The sequence below is a fragment of the Equus quagga genome, chromosome 14, assembly GCF_021613505.1.
Source record: "Equus quagga isolate Etosha38 chromosome 14, UCLA_HA_Equagga_1.0, whole genome shotgun sequence".
NCBI lineage: Eukaryota > Metazoa > Chordata > Mammalia > Perissodactyla > Equidae > Equus > Equus quagga.
Window position 1 is genome coordinate 65,678,934 of NC_060280.1, and position 23,004 is coordinate 65,701,937.

General features: G+C 52.9%; 1 protein-coding gene across 3 annotated transcripts in view; it reads right to left on the reverse strand.

Annotated features, from left to right (window-relative positions):
• DSCAML1 (DS cell adhesion molecule like 1) overlaps positions 1-16,678 on the reverse strand; it is a 340,494-nt gene extending 323,816 nt beyond the window's left edge. For 2 of the 3 annotated variants that reach the window (XR_006891978.1, XM_046686124.1), the window contains exons 1-3: positions 16,456-16,585; positions 289-344; positions 27-109 (exon numbers count right to left, since the gene is read on the reverse strand). Coding sequence is in view for 2 of the 3 variants with exons in the window: in XM_046686124.1 (XP_046542080.1) it covers positions 27-109; positions 289-305 (100 nt within the window). In the remaining variant the exon portion in view is untranslated. Of the gene's footprint in view, positions 1-26; positions 345-16,455 lie in introns of all 3 variants that reach the window. The other variant, XM_046686123.1, reaches the window with a different exon arrangement.
• Between the last annotated feature and the right edge of the window lie 6,326 nt (positions 16,679-23,004).

Genomic DNA, 23,004 nt, shown 5'->3' on the forward strand with positions numbered 1-23,004 from the left:
TAGGGGAAAGCCGCCTGGTCCCTCACCTGCTTTGACGCGGATGTTAGGGCTCCGGATCTTGCCGGCCGCATTCTCCGCGGTGCAGAAGTAGTCATTGTCGTGGATAAAGCTATTGAAGGCGGAGGGGGAGAAGGGATAGAGCTGCAGCGTCCCGTTGGCGTGGACGTGCCGGATGTGCGGCACGTCGTAGATGTCGTCCCCCGTGGCCAGGTACCATCGAAGGGCCGCGCTGGGGGAGCCCGCGGCCGGGCAGGGCACCACCACCCCCACGGAGCTGGAAAAGGTCACCTGTTGCAAGGAGTCATTTACAAAGTAGAGGCTGGTGCCGACATCTTCAGGGCGGGCTGCGGGGAGGCAGGGGAGAGGCTGGGTTAGCGCCTTAGGAAGACCCTCATCAAAGCACTTATTGAGCGCTCACTATACCCCAGGCACTGGAAAAGGTGAATAAGAGATAGTTCCTGTCCTATGGAAGCTTCCAACCTAGCACAAGAATAGCAGCAATTACATCTCATTCTCCATGCCAAGTTCATGGATGGAGGTGCCCACCACTCTGCTATGTTGCTGGGTCTGAAGCCAAGATCCACTCTTGGCATCCACACAGTAGGAGAGGCACTGAAATTGCTTAGATAATAAACATTTATTGAGCACCTACTGTATGCAGTCAGGTTCACAGCCATTACCTCAATTCATCTGTGCAACCCTGAGAGGAGATGGTATCACCTCTTTTCCTTTTTTTTTAGGAAGATTAGCCCTGAGCTAACACCTGCTGCCAATCCTCCTCTGTTTGCTGAGGAAGACTGGCCCCGAGCTAATATCCATGCCCATCTTCCTCCACTTTATATGTGGGACGCCTACCACAGCATGGCTTGCCAAGCTGTGCCATGTTTGCACCTGGGATCGGAACCGGTGAACCCCAGGCCACTGAAGCGGAATGTGCGCACTTAACTGCTGCACCACTGGGCGGGACCCAATACCACCTCTTTTTTATCATTCCCTTTTATAGGCTGAGAAGAGTTATGTGATTTGCCTGAGATGACACAGCTGCTAAGCTACAGACTAAAATTTGAACCCATTGCTCCTAAAGAGGATCTTGGTGCACTTTCTCTCATCCCATAGCTGAAAGGGAAAAGTCTCAAGATTATGTTCTCAGAGGGAATGGCTGCAGGAACTGGGGATGCTCGCCTGGAAGAGAGAAGATGGCAGGAGACCTTGAGAGCTGCCTGCTGCCTCTGGAGTTGATTTGGAAAACGCATTGCCCCAGAGGGCTGAATGAGGACCAGCGGTACTGTGGGTGGACCAGATCTGAGCTCGGGGAGCAAGAGAGCCACCCAGGTTCTACACCCAACACTGACTGACTGTGGGATTCCCTTCCCCTCTCTGATCATCTGCTCCTTCACTTATAAAATGGAGGGCAGATGGACAAGGCTGCAAAGATGCCTGGCATCTCTGACATGTTGCCATTTCGACACTCAGTCACGCAGGAGAGCATGTTCATGATCACAGCTACCTGACGACCGCAGGGCCGCCTGACCAGAGGACAGCATCTCCAACTCTTATCCCAGCGTAGCGCTTCAGTCCTTCCTTCCCTTCGGGGAAGCCGCCCTGAATGGTGGAATTAGGGCTGGCCTTCCCTCCCTCCCCCCGTCCCAAGGAGCCTGCCCCTTAAGAAGGGCCACCTCTGAGCAAGTGGAGGCAAACCCGGAGGAAGAGAGGGCCTGGTCCCAGGGGTCCAGCTGGAAGCCACTCCCTCTCCACCAGGAAGATCAGGGAGCAGACAAACCACTCTGCTGTCTGTTTAAAGAACGTTGCAGGGGACCCAACTTGACCTCAATTTCGACAACTTTATAGGAAGGGGGAGGGCCCGGATCCTGCCCATATTAATATTCTTGGTTTAACTCTGAGCTGAGCCTCCAGGGAGAATAGACCGGGCAGCTCATTGAGGAAGGCCATTAAGCCTCATTGGTCAAAGCAATTCACATCATCTCATAAAAAGCCGTGATGAAGCCATTAGCAGCAGTGCTGGAAAACACATTCGTGGGCTCCTTGCTGTGGTGTCAGGGCGTCCTCTTAGCAGCAAATGCATTTGCTGTCCCCACCAGGGACTGCACCCTTAGCAGCTGAAAGGCTCTTGGAGAGGGAGAGAAGCACCACCTTCCATCCTCCTCCTCACACTGTCTCCCCTTGTGACAGTCCCAGTGTTGGTGGTTGAGAAAAGCCACTCTGTGGAAAGGAAAATTGCCCAACGGGGAATGCTCAGAAGCTCCCAAAGCATGGCCCGCTTGCAGTGGCTAAAATATTCTCCAAGATTCTGAAATAATACCATTTCATAGGAAAGCAAGCTGAGGTTTAGGAAGGCTTCTCTTAGGACTCACACTTACCAGGTCCCCTTCCTGAGCCTGCTCACCTTTTGAAAGACTTCCTTACCAAGAGTCATCAACAAATATTGGTTAAGCATCTTCTATACGCCACGCACTGTTGTGAGCACTTTACTTATATGACCTTTTAATCCTCCCAACAACCCCATGATGTTGGCACTATTATTATCCCAGTTTACAGATGAACAAACTAAGGCACCGAGAAAGCAAAGCAACTTACTCAAGACCACACAACCAGTGAGTGAGGCTCTGGGATGCAGATGCAGGCAGTCCGAGCCCAGAGTTGGTTTCTTAACCATTAGATGATTGTAACCAATGCAATAACAAGCAGGGGCTTTCACCTGCCTCAAAGACAACTCGGCCACCAACTTGCATGTTCAGTGAGCCACGGACAGGATCAAGACACATGCACCCCTGCTCGTGCACACGTGCAGGCGTACAACACACACACACACACTCCTCCTGGGAGGGGCCCCTGTTGGACTCAACACTTCAGACAAAAAAGCTCAGCCTGTGGGAGTAGGGGCATCACTCTGGGGCTCTGGGTGCATCCTGAGACAGCCTGCTTAATCAGACACCCTTGCGGCGGCAGCTTTATGGATTTGGGGAGCCAAAATCCGTCAAGGAGCAGAAAGACTCTACCCTGTGCCTGACAAATGGACTTAGGAAGCTGAGAAAGATCCCTGACAGAGAGGAATTCAGGAAGTGTCGGCTTCAAGGGACAGAGGAAGAAAACATTTAAGGATCGGTATGATGTAGCCCTCAGTAATGATAATACCACCAGCGATAATGACAGCCACCATGGATTTCACTGTTAACTACAGGCCAGGCTCGCGCTAAACCCATTATAGATATTATCTCACTTAATCTTCAGGACTCCCTAGGGGATGTTATTGCTATTATTCCCATCTTACAGATAAGGAAATTAAGACTCTGAGAAGTTAACTAGCGTGCGCACAGTAACAGAGTGTCAGTGCTGGAGCTGAGACAGAACCCAACTTTGCCTTGCTTCGGAGCCCGGGGATGGAACTGCTCCGCCATAGGAACCATGCTGAAGACAAATCAAACCTCAAAATCTGGGTTTCCAGGCTGGGTACCCCTCCCCATCCTTTTTCCACCCCAACCCCACTCCAAACACACATTCCTAGTCTCCTTCTCTCCTGGCTGGAAATCCGTTACACCCTCCCTGCCTCCCGAGACAGCCCCTTCCCCAGGCCCCGGCCGGGAGCATCAGGCACAATGACAACCGTCTTCCTGCGCTCTGGGCCTCCGATCCCGCCAGAGCCAAGGACAAGAGGCTCTCAGCAACTACAAATGGGTAGACTTAATTGATGAATTGACTGGGATTGTCCAGCCACCTGTCAGCGCTGATGAAAGAGCAGATTTATAGCAAAAGGTGAGTAGCCTCATATTTCTCCCACCCCGGGACGTGAGCTGCTGTCTTCTGAGTCTGGGGGAGCTGGGGAGGAGTAGACAAACCATTCATTTCTGCTTACGGCTCTGACAGGGCATTGCCATTATGAAACATCACCCTCAGGTGTAAAACAATAGCATTTTGCACTTATGTTGGACTCATATTTTACCATCGCAAGGCACTGTCAGCCCAGAATGCAGAAGCCCTTAAATAAACATTAATTTAGCCTCACCCCACCTGCCAAGAGAAAGGAGCGAGCAAATCCATAAAGGGGAAACTGAGGCACTGACCACCAAGTATCTCAAATCTCTGCCACGTGCCAAGAGGAAGGCTGGCACGAACAGCAGTGGGTGTTGCAGCAGCACGGGGTACGTCCAGTCACCTCGCCATAGAAGGGCAAGCAGCGAGGACCCGAGGGCCTCACTCCCACCTCATGGATCTGGCACGGCCTCTGTGGTGGGGGCCTTCCCTCCTTGTGAGGCTCCTGTTTGAATCTTTGGAACAGTGACAGAGCCTCAGCAAGCTCTGAGAGGAGCACAGAAGCACGGTACAACAGACAGGGCCCTGGAACAGTCTGACAGAGCTACCTTCCCTCCTGGGGCTCACCCCTGATCTGCTGTGTGACCTCAGACAAGCCGCTTAGCCTTTCTGAGCCTCACGGTCTTCACTCACAAAATGGGGAGGATTGTACCATCTTATCTGCCCCCCATGGTTGCCAAGCAGGTAAAACGGAATGTGAAAGTACTTGGTTCCCCATAAGGAGGATGTGTGAATGTGGGGGATAAGATGGTTATTCCTGTCCCAGCACGTGCCTGAGGTTACCGCAAAGGATGACAAAGGCACACTCCACACTGCAGAATTCAAACCCCCTCCAACCCTACATCCTCTCAGCAGACTCCTGCACCCCTCAACACTCCGCTCTCCCAGGTCCTTTCTGACTCAGAGACCTTTTTTTTTTTTGAGGAAGATTAGCCCTGAGCTAACATCTGCTGCCAATCCTCCTCTTTTTGCTGAGGAAGACTAGCCCTGAGCTAACATCCGTGCCCATCTTCCTCCACTTTATATGTAGGACGCCTACCACAGCACAGCTTGCCTACCACGGCATGGCTTACCAAGTGGTGCCATGACCGCACCTGGGGTCCGAACCGGCTAACCCGGGCCACGGAAGCAGAACATGTGAACTTAACGGCTGCGCCATGGGGCCAGCCCCTGACTCAGAGACTTTTATTCATTCAGGGGATAAATACGGAGCACCAGCCACATGCACCGCCCCTGGACCCCAGGTGTTGTGGAAGGCATCAAAGACAAGGGAGGAGGGCCCACCCTCTAGGAGCTTGTCAAGGAGACAGAGCCCAGGAAAAGATTAACCCACAGCCCAGGGCAGAGTGTGAGGAAGGGCTGAAAGTCCTCATCAAGCCGAGAGCCACCAGGAGGGCGGAGGCAAGTTACTCAGCAGCCGGAGACAAAGCTTTGGGACTGAGGGCCGAGCTGAGACTGGAGCGACCATCTGAATAGGTGGGGTGGGGTAGGGTGGGAAGGCACTCCCAGAGAGAGGCTGCCGGAACAATGGCTCAGGGCAGAAATGGGTGTGGCACGTTTGGGGGACCCTGCAGAAACCTTCCAGACAGCAGCGCTGGGGGGAGCTTGGGCAGAAGAGGCCAAAACAGCTGGACTGACGCCTTTGGCCCTCAGCGTTGGAAGCCATGGAGCTCTGCAGGCTTGGAAGAGGGTGCAGGGTGCAGCCACGTCCACGGAGGGACGGCTGAGGTTATCCAAGTTCTCGGAGCCCTCTGCCTAACTTCACTTTGGCCATACACCTATTCCCTGAAAGCTTATTGGCCTGGCTAACGGTACTGAGTTCTCAAAAGAAAGGAGACTAACATCGACTGAGTGCCTACTGTGTGCCGGGCACGAGGCTTGCGTGCTTCAAGGGCATTTTCTCATTTAATCATGACACAAAGGTACAAAGGTGGGTCCTGTGGTCTCATTTTACAGATCGCGAGAAATTCTTCAAGATCCTATGGCTAGAAGGAGTGGGAGCCAACATCTGATCCAGGTCTGTCTGGCTCTCAAGCCCAGTTTTTTCCGTCACAATGCTAAAGAGTTCAAAGTTCGGGGCCTTAGGAGGGTTCCCCTTGACTTCTTCTCTAGAAGCCAGGCCTCATTTGGAAAGCAAGTCCTTGGACAGGAAACTCCTACCTTCCCCTTAAGTGCCAGCCATCCCCCAGCTCGCTGTTCCCTCTGCAGACAGAACCAGGCGCATTTACAGAGAGAACCAGAGGAGGGGGAAACACTTCATAAATAAGAGAGAGGCATTGAGATCAACAGCAGAGCTCCTTCTGGTCAAAGGGGGAAACGGATTTTTAATAGAAAATGGAAGTTATGGGTTTGGTTGTGATGTGACAGACGCCCAGCCTTAAACCCGTTTAATCTTCTCCGCCGTTTAACATTGAGCTCCACCCCGATGCCGTGTTTCATAAAACAGGCTCCAAATCGCTAGGAGATTAGAAGTGTAGAAATAGCACTGCAATATTTTTAAACCAGAAATCGCCCCCAGGCATTTGGGCTGCCCCCAGGGTCACTGCTGAAACCTAAGTACCCATCGCATCAACCCGCTCGCTCACCCTCCGCCGTCTGGCCATCGGGATTAGTTTGGCGAAGGAAACTGGACACCCATGTATGTGCCACCCATGGGCCCCCACCCCGCCTGCCTGGGTTGGATGGGGGTGTCTGACTGGCTGAGGCTTTCTCCCAGGTGCACACTGAATTATCTCCATGTCATCATCTCCAATCATCGTAAATGACAACCCGGGGGGACTGAAATATTAATACCTCACCACCTCCACAGGGAGAAGTGAGTCATTTTGTTCTCTTCCTTTACAATATTTACTCGTCTCATTCACTGGACTTTTCATCCAGGAGCATCTGCCAGTGCTGGGGCCGGTACAACACCCGCCCCCGCCAGAGACGAGCAAGAGCCTGCAAGGGGCATGTAAGCCTGGGCATAGCAAGCATGGATGGGGGAAGCAGGGGGCAGGAGGAGTGGGCAGGGCTCCCCTGCAGGACTGTGAGCTCCCTGTCTTGGTCACCACTCTGTCCCCCGAGTCTAGCATAGCACTGGGCACTCAGCACAATAGTTAGACGCCCAGACTCTGGTACGAGGCTCCCCAGCTTCGATTCCCTGCTCTGCCACTTACATGCAGTGTAACCTCAGGCAAGATTCCCTCACGCCTCTGTGCCTTAGTTTCCCCATCTATAAAATGGGAGTGACCATATCTACCTCAAGGGTTGTTATGTTGGATGAGTTAATATCCATGACAGTTTCTGGTGTATGTAAGTGCCTGGCACCACCTAAGTATTTGTCACTGTTGTTATAAGTATTATCATTATAGCAAGCAAGCAGCGAGTATTTGTGGAATAAATATACCACAACAAATACATACCTCTCACCCACAATATTAATAATAACTTAAGAAAGCAGTTCTCAACATTACTATGGATGAGAATCACCTGGAGAGCTTGTAGAAGATGCAGATCCTTAGATAACAGATTCACCAAGTCTGCACAGGGCCAGGAAACTATTTCTGATGCAGACGGTCCTCCGTCTACACTCAGAGTAACTAACACTCCTTAGAAAAAAGTCACTTTGTCATACTAGACATCAGTATCACCTTTCCCAACAATAGACAGTTTTCATGGGCTTGGCTGACAGGAACTTTGCACCCTATTAATTAACTTAATTTGGTGATCAAGTTAATAAAATAATAGTGGTGTGATCAATAACAACAGAGCCTTGCAATAGCCACACGGCTGCTGCCCCCAGGCCTTACACAGAGTTTTTCACACAGATGTGCCCTGGTGAGATTTCTTAGATTAATTTGCAAGATTGATTCCACCGCTGCATTTCCACACAAAGGTTTTCATACAAATATATAATTTGCCTTCACTCTGATTGTTCTCATCCCACAGTTGTAAAAACTAGGTCCAGAAAGGATCAACCAGTGGGGCCTCAGCTCACCCACCACATCCATCCAAAACTCAGGTCAGGACCAGCGAGACAGAGTCTGGCTCCTTCATCAGAAAACGCCTTTATTGTGTGTTGGCACCTTGGAGAGAGTGCACATCTAGACCCTGGGGAGGAGAAGGGCGAGTCTCCCCAGACAGCGTCAGAGCATTTACAGCCCATCAGAGTTGATACTTTCCCTGGGACAAGATGGAGCAGCCGGGACCAAGTCCCAGACCTTCTGTCTGTGGCTCCCCCTGCCCCGAACCTGGCACACATGTTTACCACTCTCTTCACCATCATCGTGGCCACCATTTTTTGCATTTATTTTGTGCCAGGCATTATGAGAAGCCACTTTCTTGCGTTATAGTGCATTTAATCCTGACAGCAACCCTCTAATGTAGCTACTGCACGAGACCCCCTTTCACAGATTAGAAAACAGGAGCTTAGAAGGGTCAAGGAAGTTCCTAGGGTTGCACAGCTAGTGGCGGCAGAACTGCCTTTCAAACCCGGGCCTCCCTTGCTCCGGGCTGTGTTTCTCAACAGGCGCACCACATTCTAGACTGGGACCAGCTCCAGGATGCGAGCATACCATGAGGGGGGTTCTGACGAAGGAGAGCAATTTGGGGTATGACAATTCTGAGTTATTTAGGACTGTCCCAGGCATCAAAGATTTCATCCCTAATGCATCCCTCGCCACCCTCCTAACTAACTGCCAGCAGCTCCCTACCCTAGTCATTGAGATAACCAAAAGTCCCCCATCTATTTTCAAACGCCCCTAGGGAGGCGCTCCTACCCCAGTGAGGAGCACTGCTCCAGTGCCCAAGTGCTCCACCTCTGTCCATCAGAAACACGGGTTTTTTCTTTTTTCTTTTTCTTTAAGATTCTTAGCACCAACATAGTTCCCGTAGCCAGCAACCAGAAAACTATGAGATCCAGTAAAGATCAGTCATCCTTCAACCTACAAGGCCCCTCACCATCAGCTCCAGGAGAAGTTATGAGCAACAGCTGACAGTCAAACAGACTCTTTAATCTTCCAGCCCCTTCTAGACAGGGCTTGTCAGGGGAAGGCCCCTTACGGCCAGAAACGTCTTTCTAGGGAGTCGGCTCAGACAGCGCAGTTGTCCCCAGAGAATCCTAGATTTAGATTGTTAACACTTGAGGGCTTTAAGAGATTATTTTGTCCCAATCTCCTCCATTTACAGATGGGGAGAGTGAGGCCTAGAGAGTCCTTCACGCCAGGTACACAGCTAGCCAGTGTCCTGGCTGGGACTGGACTCCGGTCTCCCCTGCTCTATTAATTCTGGCCGCTCTGCTCTCAGAAGCCAGCAACCCGAGAATGGAGGAACATCAAGGAGAAATGGAATGACATCATATGAGGAGATGCTAGCAGAACCAGGGATGCTGGATGCTAGGGGAGAGGCTCAGATGGGTAGGACACCTGTCTACACATGGTTGAGTGGTTGTCAAGAGGAAAAGGGCTTCACCTGGATTGGTGGCCTAACAGGTGGAACCAGGACCTTTGAGCAGAAGGTACAAGACCATAACAAGGCTTGGGGGATTCTAAGGATGAGCTCTGTAAGAGTGAGAGCCGTGTGACTAGGAACGGGCTGCCTTGAAAGGCAGGCGCTCCTGGGGCCAGCAGTGCTGGGGCAGAGGAAGAACAGCTGCTGGTGTGAGGCTGCCGAGGGGATCGGGCAGAGCAGGGGATGGACTCCATGTCCTTAAAGGTGCCTTCCAACCTGGCAGACTTCTACCCTCGTCAGTCACCCCCAGAGCAGGTGCCCCAGCCTCCCAGAGCCTCAAGGCTCTGGGAGACCACCTTAGAAGCGAGGCGTCCGTGACCTTGATTCTACAGGGTCCTCAGGGTCTGGATTCCAGTAATTGCTGTCACCTCAAATGAGGTCACACAAGGTGCCTACTGCTCTGCCCACACAGACTGTGGGTTCCCAGCAGGGAGAATCACCCTCGGAGAAGTGTGTCCAGAGGACAATAGAGTAAACTTACATCTAAGGACCTGGGGAGGGAGCAAAGATGGTTCTTCCCACTCCCACCGGGCACTGGGGCCACAGGGGGATCTGCCAAGTCTGCTCCAAGAAGACTGCTGCCAGCCTGGCTGTGCCTCTTCAGCTGTTCCTCACGTTGATGAAAAAGCAAAGGCTAGGAAAATTCTCCATATGTGGGGGGCCCAGGGAGGGGGAGACAGCCACACACAGCTGTGAGACCTTCGTTGTTCCTGTATGATGAAATGACAGTAATTATACCTCACGTTTCAGCAGAGCATTTCTAAGGCTAAAACCGGTTTGCTGTGGTTCTCACATGTGTGTGTTTATATGTTACCCTGTTCGGTTTATAAAGCATTGTCACGTGATGTACAATTACGTGCCCCTCATCCTTCCTGCACACATGCAATTACAACCGGCCTGTGGGACAGTCAGGACAGGGCTTATTTTGCCCATTTTACAGATTAGGAAACAGAGGTACATGACCTATTAGGTACCTTGCCTAAATTAGACAGGCTGGGTTTTGTTTTCTAGGTCCATGGACAATGCTCTTTCTCACACACACTCTCCCCCGCACCAGTTTAATGGATATGTAACTAGCATTTGAATAACTGTTCTTAATGAAGATGGTGCCCTTGGAAACTGTCAACAAGCATCATGAAGAGCAAGGACGCAGGGAGGTGGGGCAGGGGGTGGCTGAAGGGAAGGATGAGGAGAGTAGCAGCTGGATGGCAGGGGTGGTACCCAAGGCTAATACTGTTCACGTTAAAGCAGCGCTGGGTGAACATCTGTTAAACAGGGCACACAGGCTGTTGTGCCCACAGCCTCCCCCACTCTCGTGGAACCCACAGGCCACAACCTGCTGTGGACAGCACTTGACCTCTGGGTCATATGCTGCTTCCCTCTGGCTACCTGGGTCCTGGAGGGCAGAGTGGCCCAGGGACCCCCAAGGTCACAGGCTGTTGAGGGTGTTCTCTCTACATAAAACTACCTGAAAAACAGTGACGCTCATCCCAGCAGGGAGAGACACAGAAATCCAGCCAGCCACAAGGTCTGCGGGCTTGCCCTGCGCGGCCCATTTACATAGGCTTTATGGCATGAAGTCCAGGATAGGCCTGACTCTGTCCAACCATGGTACAGATTTACCAACCAACCCCAGCGCACCTGTGGCAGGTAGGAGACTGGCCTTTGCCTCACCATCAAATTCAAGTCTGGAGCCAACCTCTGCCCTGGCCTTTTCCACTGCTGCCACTAGCTGTGGCTGGGGAAAGCGGGGTGTGCTGGGTCCCAAAGGTGCCTGCATGGCCTCAGCTGTCTCACTGAGGGCAAGTCTGCAGGCTAGGTGATAGAAGGAAGCAGTGACGTCCCCTGCCTTGGCCACCACTAAGTCTTGCTTATTATTACAAAGTCTAGGCCAGTGGGCTTGGCCAAAACAGCAGCTCAGTAATAGAACTGCTCAGACCAGGACCTGATGGTCCATCCTGGGGTGGGGGCAGAGGGAGGAGGATGGAAACAGTGCAGAAAACAGCAGAGGTCTAACGTTTATTGAGCACCAATTCTGTTTTGGCTACTTTATATGCATTATCTCCTTTAATCCCATTTCATAGCTAGAGAAAGTGGGGCTCAAAGTGACGAGACTCCTAAATTCACGTATCGAGTAAGTGCAGAACCAGGATCTGAATGAGGGGTTTGCCTTGACCCCAAATTTCCACCACACCAGAGAGTTGCAATCTTTTTTATTTTTCGTCATAACACCAATATATAAAATGCTCTGGTTGAAAGAATGGGGGGAGGGGCCTTGAAGTTCTGCCCACGGGCCCTCCCCCCTCTACCTACAGCCATCCCTGAGGCTCCACCCACAACTTGGGGCCCCACACCTTACCCTTTGGAAACCTCCGTGGGCTCTGGGTGGACCAGGGCCCTCCCAGATCATTAGATGTGCAGAAAAACACTCCAGGAAGCCTTGGAGCTGCACCTGCCAGGGCGGGATTTGCTCAGGGCCCCGGAAATGCATACAAAACCATTCCCAGAGCCACATTCCCACTGCAGGCACCCCAGCTGGCTCCCCAGGAAGGGGCCCTCCAGCTGCCCCGAACTGTTTGCTCCTCAAGCATTACTCCCAACTCGTTACACACCCTTCCCTCTATGACCAGTGCCTGCCTTCCCACTGCCCCCACTGGAACCGCCGCACAGGACGGAAGCCGCCTGAACAGGGGTAGAAGAAGAAGTCTAGGGGCTCTTCCCCTAATCGCTCAGAGGCCGCAACCCCAACCAAGCTGGATGCTGACAAACCAGGAGGGTGAGACAGCGTCTTGCCTCCCTTCATATCCTCATCCCATGCGCTGCTGCTTCTCCACCTACTGACCACAGCCTAAGCACTACCTCCCTCCATTCGGAGGGTACACTCACCAGAGGCTAATGTTGGCCCTGGGTTCCCAGAGCTGATGTACCCTCTTCTTCCTGCAGCACAGGAGGGACAACCCACATGCCACGTTTGGTCTGCCTTAGGGTGTCACCCATCCTCCCACCCCACCCCGATTGCCACCAGCCTTGCCAGATGAAGAACTCAGTGCTGAGCCCCCATAGTCCTAAAACTCAGAGGCAAGAGAGAAGCACCACAAAAAACCCCAGCCCTTCTCCCCACTCCTGCCCCACCCCTATTTCATGCAAGGAAAAAGCCACTGCCTGCTTGCTACTGAGGCCAAGATCAAGATGCTACTTACAGAGGGTGAGGCTCTCGGCCTGCCTAGGTGAGCATGCAAATGTATATGCAAATTATATGTAAATCCAGGGCCTGCCCTTGGGTTCCTGGCATCCGGCCATCTCTGCTGCCTGTGGCTCACCCATTCAGGCACCTGGGTGCCAGCTAGACTCTACTGGGCTAGGGGCTGAGAAAGCACTGTGGGAGCTGGGGGCTCTTCCTCTTGACTGCTTCAAATGTCCCCAAAAAACACCTCCTCCAGAGCACGTGGGAGGGAAGAATCTCCCAGCCTGGTATCTGCACCCCCAAGAAAAAGCTCTCTTAACAGCCACCCACCCTTCCTTCAACTCATCCACAAACAAAATCATCCTTCACCAGGCCGGGCAGGGGACCAAGCAAGTGGCAGGGATGGAATTTCTGAAGACACGGAGAAGGTATGTGAGGTTTGAGGTCTGCATCCCTCTGTCAAAGGCCAACAGCCCATGAGGTGCTCAGGGCAGAACCCCACCCTGTGTCTGGGGTCCCCCAACCTGCCTTTTTGGGGGCTTGCTTCTTTAGCCAAGCATCCCTGAGCCAAACCCTCTGTTTGCCTGCCCACCTCCTCCCCATTCCTCAATCTAAGAAAAATAAGCCTCTCCAACCAGTCTCCTGGGATCTGTTCAACTCAAGCGCTGCCTTTGGGTCAACTGTTTACTTGCTTTTCGTTTCTAATTGAGCTCCCCATTCTGCTGCAGAAATACATTACAGACAGATGACTTTGGTGCCCAGAAACGTGAAGCATCTGAACGGTTTGCCGGGCATCATGGCAATTCCATTCTCCCCCGAGTTATTCTGGCAGCCAAGGTCTCTCTGCCTATGTACCCCCTCCCCGATGCTCACCATCCTTCACCCGCTTCCCCGAAGTTGCATTTGCCATTTCAAGGTTTTAAAAACAGTGTTCCCCCCACCCCAGTTTAATTAGACACCGAACAGAGTGTTAGAGCTTTTCTTAATGGCATGACGAAGGCTTTTAATTTGGTCTTCTCAAGAGAAGAACCAGGAGTCCCCATCCAAGAGGTTTGGGTGGGAAATGAAAAAAATCAATCCAACCCATTATTTTGGCTTTTAGAAAAACAGGAATTTTAGTGCTGGGGAAGCTTGTTCTTCTACACAGTAAAAATGCAAATGCAGGCAACACAGATGCTGGCACGCTGGATACAACAACGGGGAGAGCCTCGCTGGGGTTCATCTGGCTGCCCAAACCTAGATTTGTTTTGGCAATAATAAGGCAGTTACTGGAGACTCGATAACCGATTATTAAAACACCTTCCCAGTTCAGTTCTGGGGAATCGGTCTGAGCTCAGGCTTCGTCAAAAAAAGGCATTTGGAGAGGAATGGAAATAACAGAAGCTTAAAACACATTCAATAACTGCTTAATTCCATCCAGAGGACGCTCCATCTCATCTTGTTTTCTTCTCCTCTCTCTCTCTGCCTCCTCCCGCTCCTCACAGATGGACGTACAAATTATTGCAAGAGGATATTGTTTTCTGTAACAGGCTCGAACATTCACATTTACATTTTCCTTGGTGCCGCGGGGGTGACTGGCAACGAGAAAAATACACCAAACCCCATCTTCCCTGCTCTCGCCGCATCACATCTCCCACAGCCGCCTCCAGCACCCCCGCCCCCATGCCACCCCAAGCAGAACAGGCCCCAGGGATCAGCCTGGCACCTAAGACCCAATTAAGGCACGAAGGAAAAGAAAGGCCTGTCTGGCAAGTCGCCCTGGAGCCCAACACAGATGCTGGAGCCTCTGAATGGCAGGGGTGCCCGGGCTCTGCAGACCAAAAGGCCACTGAGGGGCCGCCTCACCTGGCACCTCCGGTCTACCCAAAGGCCCAGGGCCAGTGGCAACTTCCTTCTCAAGTTGGAAAGGGCTTTGGCCCTCAGGCTGTCCCATCGCCTTCTGAGCCTTTCTCTGCCTTTCTCCACCGCCACCCCCATCTGCTCCCTCCCTATCACATAGCTTGGGCTTCATTTATTAATGCCCAGCTTCTGGAAGGGGGAGGGGAGCATCCTTCAGGTATTGCTAAGGGACCTCCACTCCTGGGGCTGGGCTGCTCTGGAAGAGGTCTCCAGATGGGGGAGGGGGGGCGGGGAGGAGGGGTTGAGGACAAAGCTGGGCAAGAGTGTGGCAGCAGCTCTGGCCCGTGCATTCTCGCCTGACAAAATGGAAAAGGGCTAGGGGCTGGAGAGAGAACTAGCGAGGAAGAAAGCTGCCGCTCCTCACCTTATGTATTTTTAATATTAATGTAATTAAAGCTGCCAGCCAAGCCAGCCTGCGGGGGCGGAGGGAGGCAGGAAGAGCCTGGGGAGGGGGAGACTGGGGGTGGGGGGTGGGGGGCGGGGGGCTTGAACGGGAGACAGGCTTCTTGCTCAGCTAAAGTGGGACGAGAGGGTGCTGTACGGGGCACAAGGGGTTAACCAGCCCAGCTAGACCAGCCGTGGTGTGTCACCCAGTGGACCCCACTGGGTCTGAGAAACTCAACTACTTTGTCCACGATTCAGGGGCCACCCCTCGCCCTGCACCCCTTCTCTAGGCAAACCCCAGCAGCATCTTGGCCTTCAGCCTGCCTTTGACCGGGCAGTATTTACAAATAAATAAGGGTCACCCTCCCTCCCCAAGCCAGGAGACACTGCGGTCGGTCACCTCGGGCTGGTTGCAGACTCCAGACCCGGGGACATCGGCAAGGAAAGACTGGACCCCTCCTGGAGAGCCAACCCTCTGCTGGACTGCCCTTCCCCCATCGCCTAGGGGTCAAGAGTTGCAGCTCGGCCAGGGCAACCGCCTGGGCTAAGGGGGGAGAAGCCACCCTTAGGACGAGAAGGAGAAAAGTTAGAGGGCTGAACAGGTAAAGCTGAGCTGGTACGAGCGTGTGTGCTCCGCCGCGCAAGGGCGCGGAGTTCGGCAGCCTCATCTCCCGCCATCTGCGCGCCCGGGGGCACGTCCTCTGCGATAGCCTGGAAGCCCGACAGCCAGGGACTGCCTGGTCCCGACTCACTGCCCAGGTGACTCTGGCCGGAAATGACTGCCCCCTTCCAACCCCCAGTCCCGGCTACCTCGGATCAGGTGCGCAGCGCCCCAGCAGCAGGTCTGGACATGCCGGACACCTGGACCCACCCCTAGCAACGCCTTCTCTCTGGGGAAAGCGACACGCCCCCCCCCCGACCCCAAACCTAAGACTTATCCCCATGTCCGGCTGACCAGGCGCCGAAGCGGAGAATCTCGCACCTTGGGGCGCGCTGCCCGAGGTGGCCAAGGCGGCGCAGCGAAGCCGGGGCTAGTGCCCCGGGCAGGAGGGTGAGGTGGGGCTGGGGGAAGGCGACCTCTGGGTTTGGAGAACAAAGTTGCTATTCGAGGGACCCCAGCACTCGGGACCCCCAGCTATCCCCGCTCTGGATCCAGCCAAGGCACGGATAAGCGCCATGCGGTGCGGTGCAGGGGGTCTGGGGCGGCGGAGGGGCGCACGGTGGCAGAGGAGGAGTAAGCCGCGGAGTCCGAGGCCCGATTAAGCGAGGACTCCCAGGTGAACAGTCACGGCCCGAAGACCCCTCTACTCGGAGGGCACCCCGGGGTCCCAGCGCCACCAAGACGCAGGAAGCTGGGAAGGGGCTGGGGGAGGGGTCCGGGGCAGAACTGCTGCCCAGCAAGGAGCGGGGAGATGAGGGGCTCATTCACCACCACCCTACGGGCGCGCCCCAAAACGCCAGGCGCCGGTGGCTGGTAGAGCGGTCCAGGGCAGACTCTCACCTGGCCCCTCTCCCGGTGCTTGTCCCGCCCCCGCTGCGCCCCACCCGGGGTCATGCACCAGGGTGGGTCCCCTGGACACCTGGAGCCCGCCGGGCACCCCGCCTCGCCGCCAGTCGCGCGCACCCGGGCCCCACCGCCTCCGCCGCCCTGCCGCCGGCACGGGTCTCACCTTTGTGTAAAGAGTCCAGGAGCAGGAGGAAAGTTACCAGCCACATGCCATAAAGAGGCCCTATTCTCCGGGGAGGTGGTCCTGTGGCCGGCCGTGCGGCAGCGCCTCTCCCCCGCTCAGCGCGCTCGCAGCCGCCCGCACTCCGCGCCCCGCTCTCTCTGCTCCTCAGCCCAGCGCTCGGCGGCGGCGGCTCCTCCCTCCTCGGCTCCCTGGCTCCTGTCATCCGCGGGGCTGGGCTAGGCGGCCGCTCTCCCCGCCCCCCCCGCGGCACCCCGGGTGGTGAGCGCCGCGCGAGGCCCGAGCCCGGAAGGCCCCCAGCCCCACTAGCCCAGGCACAGGGGCGGGGACCCGGACCGCACGACCCTGACCAGGGTTCGCTGTCTGAGAGGCGAGGGTCCCTGCCACCCACAGGCTCGGAGCCTGTGGTCTCATACAGGCATGTGTCATACGTGTGCCAAGAGCCCGCCGTCCTCGGGCCAAGGACGCCCCGTGTCTCCTGGCCCAGTCACCTGGGGCCAATGCTTCCTGACTCTTTCAGACTCAGTTTACCCGCTTGGATGGGGGAGCATGGATGCTCTGAGTAAAATCCACACTAAGATCCTTTGGTGCCGCTCTGGGCTACTCCCCACCTCAAAGCTCAAAGCCACATGCCCTTCCAGCCGCTGGTCACTTGTGTGCCACCCCCTCTCCCACCCCCTCCCCCGGGAACCCCAGACGGGTCCAGCCTCCCCCAGCACCCTATGGGGATTTTCCTCAGCACTTGGCACATTGTGACCATTTAGACATTATTTGCAACAAATATTTTAACATCTGCAGTGCCTTCTGCATCTTCCTCCTTTATCTTCATCTACCCTCCTCCACAGCTTTCTCACCAAGCAGAAATCAGTTTCCTCCCTTACACCAAGTTGGCATGGAATTGGATAGGGCTTGAGTGAGGGGATCCTCTCAGTTACAAAATGAATGTTGAGCACCTGTCATGCGCCAGGCTCTGGGGACAAGGCAGGGCTGAGTTGGGTCTGCTGTGAAAAGGTTGGTATGGTTGGAAAGCCCTCCTTGTGTTGTAATTCCCAAATAAGGGGCCACACGGGATCCAGAGAACGGTCCACGGTAGCCCTGAGAATGGACTATGAGCCAGGACTGGACCTCCTCTCATGCAGGGTAATGGAGGTCACCCTGATGTGCCCTGGCCCCCTGGCACTTTACCCCGTTCTCTGAGGGATGCGGGGAGAGGGGAGCATGAAGGAGGGAGGGAGGGAGGGAGAAAGCCTGCTGGTGTGCTTCATTTGGCAGAGGAAGAAAATTTGCTCTCTCAAAATGTCTTTCCCAAGATCAGACAGGAGAGCTAGGACTCCTCATGCCCAGGTTTTGCCAAGATATCCCTAGAGATTTTAACTAAAATTTTAGAAGTGTGCATTTACTTTTTTAAATATGTTACAATATACATAAAATTTACTATTTTAACTATTTTTAAGTGTACTATTCAGTGGCGTTTAGTACATTCACGATTTTGTACACCCATCACCACTATCTATTTCCAGAACTTTTTCGTCATCCCAACAGAAACGCTGTACCCACTAAACAACTCCCCATTCTCCCCTCCCCCCAGCCCCTGGTAACCCCTAATCTGCTTTTCTCTATGAATTTGCCTATTCTAGGCCTCATATAAGTGGAATCATACAATATTTGTCTTTTTGTGTCTGCTTATTTCATTTGGCATAATGTCTTTAAGGTCCATCCATGTTGTAGCATGTATCAGAATTTCATTCCTTTTCATGGCTGAATAATATTCCACTGTATGTATAGGCCACATTTTGTTTATCCATTCATTTGTCAAAGGACACTCAGGTTGCTTCCGCTTTTTGGCTGTTGTGAATAACGCTGCTATCAACATGAGTATGCAAATCTCTCTTCAAGACCCTGCTTTCAGCTCTTTGGGGTATAGACCTAGAAGTGGAATTGCTGGATCGTATGGTAATTCTATTTTTAACTTTTGAGGACGTGCCAGGTGCATTTACTTTTTTGGTATAGTGCTTTAAGAGTTTAAAGGGTTCTCACCTGTATCTGCTCCGTGTAACCCTCACAGCATCCTTTGAAGCTTTATCATCCCCTTTTAAAACAGGTGAGACAATTGGGGCTTAGCTTCTTCAAGGTCACCCAGTTTGTATCACAAGCAAGACTAGGATCTGGGTCTCCTGACTCCAGAGCAGAGCTGCTCACTCAACACTGTGCTGCCTCCCCTGGTGGCTCAGTTCCATGATGCCAGGTCACCACTCAAGCAGATGCTCTTTCCCTAAGCGCTTTGTCCTCTGTAAACACAGGCACAGAACAGAGACGGGGGCAGACTGCAACAGGTGTTTGAGATGACCCAGCCCAACTCTCTGCTTCACAGATGAGAAGACTGAGGCCCACAGTGGGGAAGTGACGGACCTGCCCGAGGTCATGCAGGCAGTGACAGAGCCCAGACGTCTCCAGTCTTCTGGCTTAGCTCCCTGCCCTCCCCACCCCCAGCCTGCTGGGGTCATCCTTCCGTGGTGTTCCTTCCCTTCTAAAGGAGACGGTTGCTGAGAGGAATCCAGTTATTTAAAACTAAGCCTATTGACCCTGAGCACCTGGTCAGGCCATGCCTAAAATAACCTGCTAAGTCAGACAGGATGAAAGGGGCTGCTGTCTGCTGGGAGGGGACAGGCCCTGCGTGGGCCTGGGGGCGTCAGCACAGTTGCTCATGCCCCACGTGCTGGAGGAGAGAGGGGAACCCTCCTTTCTCCACCTACCTGAAGCGCCTCCTAGAAACTGAGCATCTCTTTTATGCAGGCTACACCTGGGAGCCTTTAAGGCCCCACAACACTCGTGCGGAGGGCCAAGTGTTACCTGAAGGGCGAGGTCGTTCACCGTGTCAGTGACTCCTCCCTGAAGAGGAGACCTGTCTGTGGGAACAAGGAGCGCAGACTCGGGGACTCTCTAGCACAAAGAGGCTTTGTAATGTCATGGGATGAGCGTAGCTTTGGAGTCCGAGCTGAAATCTCAGCCCAAGTGTGCCACTTACTAGCTGGGGGAATTTATGTGTGCCAAACCCCGGTTCCGTCACCTGTAAAGTAGGGACAGCCCCAGCATCCACTCAGACACCCGTTGTGAGGATTAAATGAGACGAGCCCCGGGGGTGGCCCATAGTAAGCACAGGTAAATGCATTACTAATGTTACTGGCTTGGCTCAGAGGACCTTGACCTGTAGGGGTGGGGGAGGGAATAGCTCTGTGAGGGCTGTTGGGATGACATCCTGCACTCCATGCAGTGACAAAGCCAGAGCGAAGGAGTTGGGAATCCAGGGAAGACACCACGGAAACATGGAAGGAAGGTGCACTTGAAGCTGGAAGAGCGTGGGGAGATCGTCAGCAAGGAGGGACCTGAAAATAGACAGTCCTTATGCTTTTTGTATTTTCCATTTCCTAGGTTTCGCCCCTCCTTAGCATTAAGGAAAATATCTGAAAATGACAGTCAACTCAGATGTATTCAGAAGTCCTCTCTTCACAGGAGTGGTACGGGGAGAGCTAGCCTGGCAAAGTCAGCAAGAATCCTAGCAAGGGAACCCCAAGAGAAAAGTGAACCTAGGGGGAGAAGAGTGGGCGGCTTGTCCACGCACACCCCCTCAAACCCGGTGCCCTCCTCCCACAGCTGACATTTTGGAGGGGCTATCTTTTTATTTTGATGAAAGAGACAATTCCTTCCTAATCCCAGATTGGATGGAAGCCCTCACACCCACACACAAATACATGCACACCGGAGTGAGGACAAACAGTTGCCCAGGCAAACATTCGTGTGTGCAGGGAAACACAAACACTTAATGAAGGCACACCTGTGCTCAGATGCAATTTGAATATAATCCAAAAATTCTGCATTGGCATCCATGGACATGCCCTCATATTTTTTTTTTTAAAGCCTCAAAATTGTGGGATTCATTTCTCATAGGGACACACCATCCGTTTAAAAGCAGTGATTAATGTCAACGTGTGGTGGCAGCTGACCGCTGGGCGATGACGTAGCTGGTGTGTCTGTGTGTCTGTGTCTGTGTGTGTGTGTTTCACAGAGGCCAGTTGAAGCAGCCATACGAAGCCCCAGAGAGGGGAATCCTCTCCAATTCAGGTTAATCATGGATATTTGGGGGTATTATTTTGCCATGTTGTATTAGGACTAGAGCCATCATGAGAAACAACAGAGGTTTTTATTGTTAAACAACAGCTTATATATTTTGGATACTTTTCTTCAAAAACAAAGGCATGTCATTATTTGAGCAAAGCCTTCCTATGTGCTCTGAGATTCTTTAGCAACTTCGGTATAAATATAGTTTTCGTAAAAGGAATCAATAGTGAACAGGTCAATGTTAAAAACTTGACATTTGGGGTTATATAGCTAATTCGGGATTGACCTTCTTAGTACTTAGGCATCGATTGGAGGAGAAAAAACAAGTATGGATTTCCCTACCTTTTTTTTTTTTTTCCATTTGTAATTGATTTTAATGTTATAGAAACAGTCTTGGACCACAAGTCAGAAATCCTGGGTTCTAGTCTCATCTTTGCCGCCTTAGCTGGCTGTGTGACCTTGGACAAGTCACTTTACCTTTCTGGGCCTCAGTTTCCTCACCAGTAAAATGAGAGAGTTGAGCTAGAATGATCACCAAGGTCCCTTCCTAACGCCAGAGATGAGTTGAGCACAAATATGCACACGTCCTAGTCCTACCCCGTGTTGGGGTCGGGGTATGTCTGTATCCACAGAACTACGCATATTCCCTAAGGCAGGCAAAGAAGCAGAAATACAAATTTTCATGCACAGATACTCAGAAACAAACAAACACAAAAAAACTCAGGTTTTGCTTCAAATGTGTGGGCCTTTATCTAAAACACTTCCATCTTCTTGAGATGCGGTGCATCGTTGGAATTCGTAGACCTTGATGCCTATATAAAAGGTTGTATGTGTCACGAAATTACCCCAGCGCTCCTCCAACCAGAATTCTATGTGCTTAGCTCAGAGAATGTTTAGGTAGGTTTGTTTCCCCACTTATCCTCTCAGCTTACGGATTGTAGCATCAGGGCTCTGAGCTCACTGGAACAGAGGGCTCTGAGGCTCCTCCCCAGTGGGTGGGGCCTCAGGGTCCCATGGCCCTTGTTCAGGCCACTGTCTCCTGACGGCAGACCAGGGCCTATAGGAGCCTCAGCAAGGCTGGAGTCCCCTCAATAACACGTGGCCTCTCCCGCGGTTCTCTCTCAGCTCACAACTCTGAAACTGGCTGAGAAGTCACCCCAGAGAGGTCCCGTGAAGTCCAAATTCTGCCACACTTCTCTCTAGGGGTGGGGGCGGGGTGGGAGGAATCCAGGCTGAGTGAGAAAGAAAGAAAGGGAAAGTCCTCGAGTGGGAGCTAGCTTTGCTGGCTTCCCAAGTTATCCTGCAGTGTTTTTGACCCACGAGACACTCACAAACGTGATCCTCAAATTGTGTTGAAGCCTCTTCTATCCTGGAAAGCCTGCACGCCACACTGTTCACTCCTCCCTTCTCAAGGACCCAGGGTCCCTCTCCAGCTGTGTAAGCCTCCTTGTGCAGCAAGGCCTGGTCAGGCCCCCAGCCTTCCTGGACCAGCCCTGACCAGCCCTTCTCTGGGCTCCACTTGCCCCAGGCGTCCCCTTGGCCTGTGGCTCTCATTCCTTTGTCTTGCGTTGTGGCTATTTAGGCGCGTGTCTGACTTGTCTCCTCTTCCAGACTTGAGGCTCCGAACCCTTTCACTTTGTACCTGCGGAGCCTCCTTGCACTGGGGGACACTCAGTAGATGTCGATTTAATGACTGGACGAGCTCATTCTCACAAGGCTGCAAATACCTGATTACAACATCACACGTCATGCCTTCCAGAGGTGTGTCCTTTAACTGAGATCAAAGCCTGAAGCTTTGCAGTTCTGTTAGAGTTTCTGGCCTGGAAGGGGGAGTAGTTGGCAGGGCATCGGAGCCCGAGGGAGTACCGACCCTAAAGCTGAAGGCTCAGCAAACACCTGCTAGGGCCGCATCGGCAACATCTTCATGGGCATCATCATTATGCAGGGCCTTTGGGATCCAATGTCTTCACGTTTTCTTGCATTTTAGATCCTCATCGAAAATAGATTGGGCCAGGACTGGTTTGTTCCTTATACAGATGAAGAAACTGAAGCTCAGAGAGGTTTGTGACATGCTCAGAGTTGCATTTATCATGAAGCTGATACAACTTAGGCATCGGGGTCCTGCAGGTCCCCCGTAACTATTCACGTGGTCAGATATTATTGGTAATTTGGTTTATCTGCAGTCAGTTCTGATGCTCCTTTTCTCCACTCTGACTTCCCATAGTCATTTGGGGTACATTTGGGGAGCTGACTCAGGATCCCCCAAAGTGAGGGGGTGATGGATCCACTCGATCGGAGATGGGTGAGATATCTTTACACAGTTCACAGGTACTTTGGCCTTAGTCATCCCAGCGTAGGAAATGACTTGCAAGAATACTCCCACCCACTGGGCCCACTCACTTGGCTTTGTGACAC